General features: G+C 52.0%; 1 protein-coding gene across 8 annotated transcripts in view; it reads right to left on the bottom strand.

Annotated features, from left to right (window-relative positions):
- Positions 1-13,117, bottom strand: part of RPTOR (regulatory associated protein of MTOR complex 1) — a 420,015-nt gene that overhangs the window by 104,314 nt on the left and 302,584 nt on the right. For all 8 annotated transcript variants that reach the window (XM_055241781.2, XM_055241783.2, XM_055241782.2 and 5 more), the window contains 2 exons: positions 6,632-6,715; positions 4,351-4,461 (listed from right to left, as the gene is read on the bottom strand). In XM_055241781.2, coding sequence (XP_055097756.1) covers positions 4,351-4,461; positions 6,632-6,715 — 195 coding nt within the window. The remainder of the gene's footprint in view (positions 1-4,350; positions 4,462-6,631; positions 6,716-13,117) is intronic.

Below are 13,117 nucleotides of genomic sequence, written 5' to 3'. Positions count from 1 at the left end.
TTCAAAATGCCCCACAGTGGAATGACTGCTTTTAAACATGCAGGTGCAACAAGCTGGTTAAGAAATTAATTCACAGGAAGGCCTGTGGTGCCTGCAGGCAGTTACAAGAACACTGCAGGCAAGGGCACGCCCAGCTGGCTGTGGGAACAGCTCCCCAAGCAGTACTGAGCAGATAACCCCTTCAGCAGCGTGAATATTAAACCCGAGGCCCTGGTATCTGCCTGGAGCAGGGTGTAAAACCAAGGCGCGCTGCAGCCTCCGTGCTCATGGCCACGTTCTGCCATTTGGGGTACTCGAGAGCAACAGGCCCTGGGAGATCCATGGGACCAAGAGCCAGTTTTAAACAAGACGCCCTGTACTGCAATACGATGATGGGCTGTGGATGCAGTGAGAATGTCACGATGAAGGTAAGAGGAAGGCTGTCCCCTTTCACCAAGGGCCACCCCTGAGACTAAAAATAAAGACATCATGAATTTCCAGGTCCTAAAAGGTACTAGAAACATGAAGTCTGAGAATCAAAGTTGGCTTAGACACGTTGCTGCAGCACTGGCGGGACTGGGGCAGGGCTGGGGAGCAGGTTCAGGCGGCCGTAATCCCAGAACACTGCATGCAGATGGCATCTCTTCCAACCCTTCACCCTGGGCTTTGTGTCATGTAAGGGTCACTGTTTTGTGCATCCCAGAGCCTCTACACATGGTCCTTCATCCATGGCCAGGTGCCAAGACATCTAAGTAGATGACGAAGATATGGGTGTAGGACAGAAACCACGTTGCAAAATGACTTCCTGCCAAACACCCTTTGTTTACATAATGTGGCTCTTCAATGAATTTGAAGAAGAGTAAAATAGAAATGACCCAGACCTCTCGCTTCCTGACTCACAAAGCCAAGCTTTCCGTTTAGCAAGAACAGGTTTTAGTGTAACAGAGACAGGCAGGAGAGATGTGAGATTTACGTGGTGCCCCTTCCTGGTCCTGTTCCTCTATAATTTACACAGCAGTTTTCCACGTCCTGATTGTGAGCTCTGGAACTGTGGCTGGAGGCAGACGGCCGAAGGATCACTGCCATGATTTTACAGAGGCAAATCACGGCCAAGGGAAGTGAAAATGACTTGTCAGAACAAATGGGGTGATGGGATCCAACTCAGGTTTTTAACTCTTAAATCCAGTGCTTTAGCTGATCTTTCAAAGCTGTCATTCTTTACCTGTAATTTAATGGGTAGCAGGGAAAATATTTTGCTGAAATACATGGTATTCTGGTCACCATTATGGAGCGTTCCCTGGTCACAGCCAGGTGCAGAGCACTGGGCCCAGGAGGGTTCAAGGTTGAACTGAGGTCAAGGTCAACCTCAGCTGTGCTGAGAGGAGGAGCAGCAGCTCCCTGCATCCAGCTCAGGAAATCAGGAGCAGCTGGGAGAGATGGCAAGCACGGCAGCCAACCCATGCTGGCAGAGCCATGGTCAGTGCCCCAGGCCCAGAAAAAGAGTGAGAGATCCCAGAACCAGAAGAAGGGCTGGAAGCTGCTTCTGCTTGGAGAGAGCATATACACAAAATCCTAGGGAATCTACAAGAACCAGCAAACTAGCAGAAAATCTCAGGGAATCTATAAAAATCAGCGGAACCAGCGAGAGGTCAACTGCTGCCGGGTACGATCGACGCACGCCTCCAAGGCGGAAGCCCTCGCCGCCCGCTTCAGCAGCAGCCTCCCCACTCCCTCGCTTTTGTTGCGACACCAAAGTCCTATGTGAGCACTTGGGGTATTGGGGGGCTATGGTCAGGGCTGGGTGCAGGGAGCAGAAGGGCTGAGCAGGGGCCCAGGGGTCCGTGGGCAGCACAGTTGGGGACCTGATGGCCTGGGTTGGACTTGAGTCAGCAGGGGCTGTGGGTGGGAGACACAGCAGTGGCTTTGTGTGGGGTGTGCAGGGCTGATGGGTGAGAGCACACAGTGCGGGGTATAAGCCTGTGGCTCAGGGATGCCTGCCAGTGCCTGGACGGCAGGGGCAGTGAATTTGGCTGAACAAAGCCCAGTGTGGCAGCTTCAGTGAGCACAGCGGGTCCTGGTGGCCAGTGCGGCATGGCCGACAGGGCTAAGGATGAGGCCGGGTCTCAGTGCCAGTGACTGGATGGAGAAGGTGACAGATTCCGGCCCGGGGAGCACCGGGCAACAGGCAGGAGCCCCAGGGGCTGTAAGCTCTGTCCACTCTCCCCTCACCTGCCACACAGAAAAGGGAAGGGTGGCCTTCCCCGGCTCCAAGCCATGGCCTCTCCAAGGTGTTCTTGGCACTCTCCCGTACCTGCTCTGTGACTTTGCTAGACCCTCCCTTTCCCTGTGTGGGCAAGGAGCTCCAGATCTGGTGAAGGGGCCCAACGGGGTGTTGGCCCCTCGCATGGTAGCTATGCGACCCCTGCTCCATCCTGTGGGCGGTGCCTCACCAGTAAATAAGCTGCAAATTCAAGCTAACTTCACAGGGGACTTAGGAATTAAGAGACTTTGCATATGAAAGCCACCGGACAGGGCGCCACACACACGTGCACGCACAAGCGCCCACATACATGACCACCCCCGCACACACGTGCACACAGCAGCTGGCTGAAGTCCGGGGGAACGTGGACCTGCTCCTACAGGCCTTCTAATGAGCTGCTGGGGCCGGTTTGCTTCAAAAGCAAGCAGGGAGCAAAGCCAGCCTTGCCCTGATGCCAGCTCCTCCGTCCCGCTCTCCTCACCCGCGGCGGCGTCCCCAGAGCAAGACTGACTTGGCTTCTTCCCGGGGCTCCCTGCCAACCTGGCTCCGAGCCCAGCTCTGTGTCACACACATGTGTCCCTCTGCACATGGACAGCTAAAGGCAAAGGCATCTCTGGGAGTCTTTGTCCCCAACAACCCTGCAGAGGGCAACATATCCCCCAGCTCCATTCCCAGCACACACCCTTTGTTCTAGAATCTTCACGTTCTGTAAATGAGCCCTTCCCAGACCCTTTGCACCATCTGTACAGCTCTCCTATCCACTGTGTCACAGGAGGAGCTTTCGAGAGTCCTCCCGCAGCCAAGCCTTCCACATTTTCCTTTGAGGGTCTCGCCTGCCATCACCACTGGGTGGACGAGGTCCCCAGTCTTGGCATCGGGCCAGCCCTGCTCCTAGGCCACACAGGGCTCCTGACCAGTTGTCTCTGGAAGGCTCCCTGAGCCCCGGCCGGCCACGCAGGCTCCAGCCCGAGTCGCCTCTCCCCACCCAGGCTTGGTGCCGCCCTCTCTGCCGCCCTCCCAGCCCTGCAGCTGGACCTCCTCCGCCCACACTCCTGGAGGAAGGTGCTCTCCACCCGTGTTTCCCTACAATCCACTTGACACCGAGGCCAGGCAATGTTTACAAACCACAGCTTCTTTCTTTGATGTCTTTGTTCCAAAATCTGTAATAATCCCCATGCCTGCTAAATGAAGTTTAACTGTGTCTACCGGGAACCGTGCACCCTCCGCGTGGACGGGGCCTCCCTGCGTGTCCCCGAACACAGGCCACATGGAGTGGCTTGCCCTCCTCTAAATGTCTTCCCAGCCCGCCCTGCCACCTCCATGTTTGGACCCCCGCCTGACATCCACCCCCTCAAGGCTTTTCCTGGTATTTCCAGTTCAGCATAGGCCGGGTCTCGCCCATAGGACTTCTCAGCCCCACTCCTCTGACCCATCTCGCTGGTAGCTCCTGCAGGAGGTGACCCTGCCTCACAACAGGGCTGGTGTCACCTGCAACCCCTGCCCGCACCCAAGCATAAGATGCTGGGGACAGGGACAGCTGACCTTGTGTCTCTCTTAACATAGCTAAATACGGGTCCCTGGCCTAGACGATAGAGGGGCGAACACGTGGCTGCAGGGCCAGGGCTGATGCCCGTCAGAGAGGGCAGAGCCGGACAGCCCCGTGTAAGGGAGTGGCCCCTAACACCTCGGGGCTTTGCCCAGACCACCTGTGAAGGGTTGAGGAAGGGGAGATATGCAATGGTGGGCACAGGAGGGGCCGATGCGGGGTCTGGGCAAGGCAGAGGCCAAGTTTACTGCCACGGTGGGGGTGCTTCCAGTCAGGGTCAGGAGCACGGGGACAGCCTTACGGGGGGTCAGACACAGGCAGGGGGACTGAGCGCAGGGTACCAGGGGAAGGCCAGGGACAGGACAGGTAGGTGACAGCCCCCACGACCCAGAGGTGGCTGCTGAGGTGGGCACGTCCCACTTTACCCCGGAAGAGAGGAAGGGAACGGCAGTGCCTGGAAAGGGAGTGAGGCTGGAGAAAGGGCAGGCCGGAAGCACAGGGCTCGGCATCCCCAGAAGGGCCGGCGGGTTCACATCACTCTGGAGAGGAGGGCAGGGATACTCACGCTGTCCACTGCGAGGATCTTGGCCCAGATGAAAACGAGAAGTGGCCGCAGCTCTCGGGCCGAGCTCTGGAGCAGCTTCAGCACGTAGGGGAAGATGCCGACAGACAAGGCCTGGGGGAGAGGGAGGGCGTCAGCGCGCCTGTGCCGCAGCGAGGGAACGGGCAGCAGCAGGGGTGCCACGCGGGACCAGCTACGGTGTTATCTTCAGCATATACGGGAAACGCAACAGGAATGAATCGGCCTCACTTAAAGTAAAGAGGGGCTTCCTCCAGATTTATTCATCTCCGATTTATTCCTAGAAGCTGCCACGTACTGCCAGCCTTGACTGGTGTCAAGAGACTGGAATTAATCGGGTGGCAGCTTTTCCTTGTGGAGGCGCAGGCTGCTTGCGCCTGGGGCCCTCACCTGCCCTTGGTGGCCTTCTCCGCTCTCAGCAGCAGAGCATCAGGCACCTTCACTGTGTTGTTCATGTATGAGCCATGGCCACCTCTCCATGACGGTGCGGCCAGCTTGCTCAGCACTCACATCTGCACTTCAGATACACCTTGGGAGAAAGACGCCTGCTCTGGGAAAGGCAGGGAGGAGCGGGGCTCGCTGGTGCCCGGTTCTGGCTGTGTCATTCTCAGGGAACTCTCTGTCCTCAGAGGCAGGGGAGGGAGAGTGTAGAGGGCACTGCGGCATGGAGGATGCCTGGCAAAGTACTGCTGCACTCCACAGCCAGGGGTTTCTGCTGTGTCCTTATCTCAAAGCTGCTGGAATTTCAAAGATATCCCAAAGGTATCCCCTTCCAATAAGTGAGGTCCCCTGTAACCAAGACAGGAGGTGGTGGTGGGACCCAGGCCTGGGTCCCTTCCCTTTGAAAGGCCACATTTAACAAGGAATGAGCAGTTTCTCTGGTTTGGGTGGCTGGGCCCTCACCTGAGTGGCAAAATCTGTATCTGTAAAAATACCTCGTTTATCCAGCCTCGATTCATGTATTAGCAAAATTTCCAATGAGCAGAAGCTTAATTCTTTAAAGGGAAGAAATTGGTTTTAAAAAATTAACCTTAAAAATGAAACTCTTTCTAAAATGTTATGAATACATGCTTCCTGTCTTCTTCGAGAGCAAGCAATACCACGCAGGCCTTTCCAGGATGACTAAGTGACACCACCACGCACACACCAAGTGACCGAGTCACGCCAGCCTTCCTCCAATGACTCAGGCCCTGACTCTGTTACAAGCTATTTTTGGCCTCAGGCACCTGGAGTGAAAATGGCCCAGTGGTGAGTGCTGAATGATTCTTCCGAGTTTTGGATGTTTTCTCTCCTCCTTCAGTGCTGGACTATCAATTACCACTCTTTGTCAACATTATCTGATGAAAATACTTAAATACACCAAACCCAAGTACTCACCACCCAGCTTCCGTGACAGCGGTTCCGCACCCACTGCCCCACCGTGCCTCTCCCAAGCACAGTAAATTAAGGCTCATATGTCACGTGATTTCATTGGTGAATATTCAGTGTCTATCTCTAAAAAATTAGGTCTCTTTTATAAAGACACGATCCAGTTACCACACCCAAGAAAAACGAACAATGATTCTTGAGTAACATAAATCCAGCTCCTGTAAAATTTCTAATTGTTTTATGAGTATTCATTTTTGGAACTTCAACAGAACCAAGTCAGGTTTACTGTACACGGCAGCTGGCCATAGGTCTCTCAAGTTTCCTTGACTCTGCGGTTGCCTCTCAGCCTCCTTTTACTTTCCCTGTGAGTTATTTGTTAAATGCGCATCGCTTCTTGATCCTGCCTCTGCCAGTGTTTTTTTAGTGGCCATCACTACTCTGCTACAGAATGAGGAACCAGAGGAGCGTTTCCGAACTGTGCCTGCCATGATGGTGAGCAGACAGTGCTGAGGATCCAGACTCCTCCTGGGAGAAGCAGCACCACGAGGTGGGTGCTGCCTCAGGCTCAGGGGTGCCCTGCTCCTCTGCAGCGCTGGGCGGCGGCTCAGGAAAAGGTGACCCGCCAACAACACGCTCACTCCTATGTCTAACATCAGACATAAAGCGGCGCGACAACCCCAGACCCCCAAACGCCAGGCAGCACTGCAGGCTGCACGGGTACACAGTGGGCTCCTTGAGGGCCTCAGGAGAGACAGGACACCACCACGGTGGACACTCTCGCCCTGGGTCTCACGGCTGGGGTGGCTCTGGATCATGAAATACGTGCACAGACTGAAACACGGAGCCTAATTTCTGTCCCACCTCCCTCAGCCCCCAGGTTAATGCAGAAGGCACGCACCAGGCTTACTGCCCAGGGACCCAGGTCCAAAAATCTTCCAAGCAAGTCCAGTGCTCTCAGCCGGTGCACTTGGCTTAACAGCACCTGGAAGAACAAGAAGAAAATGGTATCACTGCAAACAATACTGGTGTGCAACCCCAAAACACTGCTGCACGAGCTGCCAGCTTTGGAGCAGTCTGACCACAGTTCAGATCTGTTTGCTGCTTCAGTCACAGTTACCTAGAGCTGGTGCTCCTTTCCTTACAAGGTCATGCTTTTAGACAGGTGAAGAAAACACGCTTTATTCCTTTATTACACAGATAAAACATGCTCAGTGTAGAAAATACTAGAACAAACATGCTTTAATTGCATTTAAAAAGCTAACCCACTGGTGACATTTTGGTATATGAACTCAGACACTGTTCTTTATGTCCACACGTCTCTTACTGATCTTGAACTAGATAATACGTGATTCTATTTCTTAGCTCCTTTTTAAACTAAACAATGCACTGTGAACATCGTTCATATCACTAGGTATGTATGACCATATTATTCCCAAAGGCAGCACAGTACTTCCGTTATGCAAATGTACACAATTCTTTCAAACAACTTCCCCACTGATAGATATTTAAATTATCACCAAAATGTTCCCGCTTTTAACATTTTTATTTATTTTTGAGATAGGGTCTTGCTCTGTTGCCAAGCTAGAGTATAGATGCCAGATCATGGCTCATTGCAGCCTCAACCTCCTGGGCTCAAGTGATCCTCCCACCTCAGCCCTGAGTAGCTAGAACCGCAGGTATGTACCACCATGCCTGGTTAATTTTTGTATTTTTTATAGAGATGGGGGTCTCACTACATTGCCCATGCAGGTCTTGAACTTCTGGGTCAAGCAATCCTCCCACCTCAGCCTCCCACAGTGTTGGGATTACAGGCGAGGACCATCATGCCTGGCCAAAATGCTGCTCTTATAAATAATATTGTGATCAATATCCTAATAGGTACATCTGCACACTTACATGATTCTTTTCCACTAAGATAAATGTGAGTATTAAAAAGGTAAGGTCGGAGCATATATACTTAAGTTACCAAATGACCCTGCAGCTGAACCCACCCACACTCTCGACGGCACGCACGTGGGTGCCAGCTTCCTGCTGCCTGAGCTGGTCACCCAGCAGCGCTCACTGGGGTGTGACTCCGGGCAAATTACTTAACGTCACTGAGCCTTGATTTATTAATTCATAAAACACATATAACACAACACCTGCCCAAAAGGGTTTCATTAAATTAAATAATAAATTTAAAGCTTGTGGGACAATACTAGCCCATATTACACTATTATTAGCCAATAGGACAGGTGAAAATACATCCTTTTCACCTGGATTTCTTGGATTTCAAGGGGAGTACATTTTGCAGGCTGATAGGCCATTTCTCCAGTAAACTTGCCCTGCATGCCTTCAGTTTTCTACTTCAGTATGTGGCTTTTTCTTATTGACATGTCAGAGTTCCTTATAAGTTAGAGTGGGCTTTGCCAGAGGTTTTGCACATACTTTTTCTGTTATATTAAAGTTCTACACTTTTTTTTTTTTTTTTTTTTTGAGACAGAGTCTCGCTCGGTTGCCCAGGCTGGAGTGCAGTGGTGCAATATCGGCTCACTGCAAGCTCCACTTCCTGGGTTCATGCCATTCTCCTGCCTCAGCCTCCTGAGTAGCTAAGACTACAGGTGCCTGCCACCACGCCTGGCTAATTTATTTTTGTATTTTTAGTAGAGACAGGGTTTCACTGTGTTGGGCAGGATGGTCTCGATCTCCTGACCTCGTGATCCACCCGCCTCGGCCTCCCACAGTACTGGGATTACAGGCGTGAGCCACCGCGCCCAGTCAAGTTTTACACTTTTAATGGCATTACTTCTTTTGATTTTTTCCTTAATGGTGTCTATGCTGGAAGGCATGTGCATCGGGTCCCTCCAACCTACAGCATTTCTATCCACGATGCCTCAGTTATCCAAGGGGTGTTTATGGGACAGGTGCTCCGCTGGGTGCTAGAAGAATGACCACGGACAGTAGGGACCACCCCGCCCATCCTTCATGTGGCCTGGGAGACAGACATTATACAAATGACCGCCCCATCGCCATGCCTAAACACACAGACCCCGGGAGGCCCTGACCTGGCCTCTCTGCAGGCCTCGGAGGTTTTCCTTCCCCCCAGGAGAAGATGCACAGGACACAGCTGGGCAGCAGGTCCTGGAGGTGACATGAGGGGGTTACCGCGTTGCAGGTGGAGAGGCTGGAAAAGCTCGGGTGTCTGAGGATGCACAGGCCACCAGTATGACTGAGGTCAGTGATAGGGGAGGGGCCAGACAGGGAAAGGCCCTGCAGATGGTGTGCAGAGGTCAGTTTGTCTTGAGATCCAGAAGCCACCAGTCGATGTTAAGCAGCAGTGACTGGTCCAGTGTGCTTGCTTTGGGGACAGGACTGGCAAGAGGCTGGAAGTGGGGGAGGCGAGTGGAAGGGGGTGGGTTTGACCAGGGTGCCAAGATGGAGATGGGGAGGAAGAGACTGCAGCGCTGGCCAGAGGCTGAGAGTAGAAGGGGTAAAGGAAAGCAAACTCTAGAAGAGAAGGTTTGGGATGAGTTTGAAAACCCTCAAGAGAGTCAGGGGAAAGGGACGAGGAGGCCAGTGAGGGTGGAGGACAGCGGGGAGGGGAGAGGAGATGGCGGCCACCTGGGTCATGCTCCTGGGGGTCGGCCAGCATGACTTCCAAGGAGTAGCCACCAAATCAGAAGCATGGGCCCTGGGGAGCCGTGGAAAGGGAGGAGCTTCCCTGTGGGGGGAGAAGAGCACTGGCAGGAGGATGAGGGGGACAGGGAAGGTCACAGGTGGCAGCAAGAGGGGGCTAGCCAGGCTGGAGGGGCAGGAGACAGGGTACGGAGGGGATCCCAACATGTCCAGCCTTGGGGGCAGAGAAAGAGCAGTGGGAATGCGGCCTCACTTCCCTTCCATGTGCCCGGAGCCAGCTCCCACGCCAGGTTCACCATGGACCCAGGAGTGGCAGGTTCCCCATGCTGGCGATGCTGAGTCTCTGATTAAGAGGCTGGGAAAGGAACGTGGGACTACTCGCGGGATATGTGAACTGGAACCGGATCCCTCTCCCATGCTGAACTCCAGGGCTGTCGCATGCCACTGCTGCCTGGAACTCAGGTTTGAGGGGCCAGTCAGTGGAAAAGCACGGGCTCTGGGGCCAGCTAACCTGATGTTAACCCTGCCTCCATCTCTGCCCAATTATTGGCTTAGATTCCTAACTTCTGGAAACTTCAATATCATTATCAAGAAAAACAGAGACAATAGTACTTGACTTGGGCTTATTCTCAAAGTTCAATGAGACAGAGTCCGTAAAGTGTCTAGCACAAAGCTGTGTGCACCACGGTGTCCGGCGGATGTAATGTCAGCATCGTAGTGTTCGGCTTCTGGATGTCTCCACCACCCAGGGTTTGGAGGACTGACTCTGTGTGTAGGAAACACTAGGCTGCCTGAGGCTTGAGTTTCTAGACGACCCAGGGAGAGGAGAGGAGGCAGGTCTCGCCATGGCTGCAATCATCAGAAATCAAAGACATCATCAGATCTAAAGCTTACAAAGATTGTTTTCTGATTTTTTTTTGTTTTTTCCAACACTATAAATAAGGACAAAGCTGTTTCTAAGGTAAATAGTTGCAGAACAAATGGAAGAAGTGGCAGGATGGGGCGAAGAGGTCTAATCAAGGCCAGTTCCTGTTACTGTTTTACCAGGACACTAGCCTAGCAATAAAGGTCTCCTTAGAATGTGCTCCTTACAAACAACAAAAGCAAATGGGACACTGGTTCACAATCACTACATAATCACTCGTGACGTGGTCCCGAGTGTCGCACTGTAGGAGCTGCAGGTGCTGATGAAACACACGCGGTGGCCTCAGTGGCTCACCTGCCTGGGAGTCGGCGTCGGAGGTCCGTGGGCAGCATGGGATTTGGTGCTGCAATTATTTCATTTGCAAAGAAACATCATCAATAAAGAGTATTGGGGGAAAGGTTAAGTAGTGTTTTTTTTTTTCAAACATTACATCATCTTCCTGCCACCTTTTGTTGATTTACATTTTTTAAAAACCGAAGCCAACATAAAGCAAAGTTATTTTTAAAATAGGATTGGCTTTTAGAAAAAAAGCCAATGTTGTTTTTGTACTTAAAAACAACAAAAACAAAAATCTCCTGTTTCGGACCATCCCAGGATCTATGGAAATTATAGAAGTAAATGATGGTGAGCTGAATGAGTTACTGAGATTTATTTTCCACCTGTGGTAACCCAAACTAAAGATTAATCATGGTGGCAGGCATGGAGGCTCAATACTGTAATACAAACACTTTGGAAGGCTGAAGCTGGAGGATCGCTTGAGGCCAGGAGGTCGAGACCAGCCTGGCCAACATGGTGAAACCCCATCTCTACAAAAAATACAAAAATGAGCTAGGCATGATGGCACAGGCGTGCAGTTCCAGCTACTCAGGAGGCTGAGTCAGGAGGGTGGCTTGACCCCAGGAGTTGGAAGTTGCAGTGAGCTATGATCACACCACTGCAATCCAGCTGAGGCAACCAAATTAAAACAGAATTGCTAAGGTTATCAAATTTCATTTGCCTTGTATACAAAGAGAGTGCGCACACAGGCATACCGGAAGAGCTGCTTCATAAGAAAAGATTCTCCAGTTCCAGCCCTGGAGTGCCGGGTGCTGCAGGCCAGGGTGTCTGGGGCACCTGATGAGCAGGGCGGTTTTGGAGTCCCCGATGTATATGGTATGTATAATATCACTCTAGTTTGTTATTCTGCTGTCACCTGATAACAATCCTGTGCTTTCAGACCCCACATTCTATTTGTAAAAAAAATGATGCACGGAGAGAGAGCAAATAGACTTCCTAATGAAATGCTCACACTGATTTGTGACATCTAGGAAGAGGGACTAAAACTTCATCCTATAAAATCACTCTTGGCCAGGTGTGGTGGTGCACACCTGAAATCTCAGCTACTCGGGAGGTTGAGGCATAAGAATCACTTTAACCCAGGAGGCGGAGCTCCGGCTGCAGTGAGCCGAGATCACCTATCAACAGAAACGGCAGTGTCTGTGCATCATGGAATACTACTCAGCCAGAAAAAGAATGAAATCGTGTCTGTTGCATCAACATGGGTGAAACAGGAGGCCATTATGCTCAGTGGAATAACTGAGAAACAGAAAACCAACTGTTGCATGTTCTCACGTGTAAGTGAGTGGGAGCTAAAAAACGGGCCCACAGGGACACACAGGTGGAATAAAAGGCACTGGATTCTCCAAAAGGTACGAGGGGCTGAGGGCTGAGAAATTACCTATGGGGTATAATGCCCACTATGTGGGTAGCAGGTTCAACCAAGGCCTAGACTTCACCACTACGCAGTGCATACATACGAGAAACCTGCACCCTTATCCCCTGGATCTATTGAAAAGAAAAAGAGCCAAGTAAATAAATGAACACGCAAATATCACCGTCACCTTTTTCCTGAAAAAGAAAGAAGAAGAAAAGTCACTTTCTCCTCTCTCTTCCATAACCTGGGCGCTCTTCATTCCCCTGCCTGGGCTTCCTGAGCCACCTGTGGGGAGCACACAGCACTGAGTTCCAGGCGAGCTGCCGAAGCCAGAGGGCAAACGCACCCCGCGGGCCATGAGAGTCCAGAGCTCCTCGTGAGAAGACGGTGTTCAGGGCTGGGTGCGGTGGTTCACGCCTGTAATCCCAGCACTTTGGGAGGCCGAGGCGGTGGATCACAAGGTCAGGAGTCCAAGACCAGCCTGGCCAAGATGGTGAAACCTTGTCACTACTAAAAATACAAAAAATTAGCCAGGCGTGGTGGCGGGTGCCTGTAATCCCAGCTACTTGGGAGGCTGAGGCAGAGAATTGCTTGAACCCAGGAGGCAGAGGTTGCAGTGAGCCGAGACCGCGCCACTGCACTCCAGCCTGGGCGACAGAGTGAGACTCCGTCTCAAAAAAATGGACACCATCAATCAAGGGTCTGGGCAAAACAGCAATTTTTTTAAACATTGTATCTTCCTTCTTGTTTCTCTGTTGATTTGTATTTTTAAAAGGCAGAGAGGATATTGAGGCTGGAAAGCAGGAAAGGCCTGTTCCATGCTCACGTTTACAGGAGGGGCTGCGAATCAGCTGGACCCGATGAGACACCGCATGTGACCCTGGAGGGCCACCAGCCACTGCCTCTGGCTCAGGGATGAAGCGGCAGGGATTCGGAAAACCAGGAGGTGTTTAAGAAAATTCCCTTTCCCTTAAGTGATGTTTTCTGACTTGCCAAGGCACTAGAGAATAACTTAAGGATAACAGCGTCCAGGCTTTGGCAAAAATAAAGGCTCTTAAGAGAAAGTGCGGGAAAGTGAGCTGAGTTAACGAGAAAGAAGTCAGCCCCGGCGGGGGGGGGGGGGGGATACATCAAATGAAGCCGATACCCCA

This window comes from Symphalangus syndactylus, chromosome 14 (genome assembly GCF_028878055.3).
Source record: "Symphalangus syndactylus isolate Jambi chromosome 14, NHGRI_mSymSyn1-v2.1_pri, whole genome shotgun sequence".
Taxonomy (NCBI): Eukaryota; Metazoa; Chordata; class Mammalia; order Primates; family Hylobatidae; genus Symphalangus; species Symphalangus syndactylus.
Note: the sequence above shows the minus strand (reverse complement) of the source record. Positions and strands in the feature narration are given on the sequence as shown.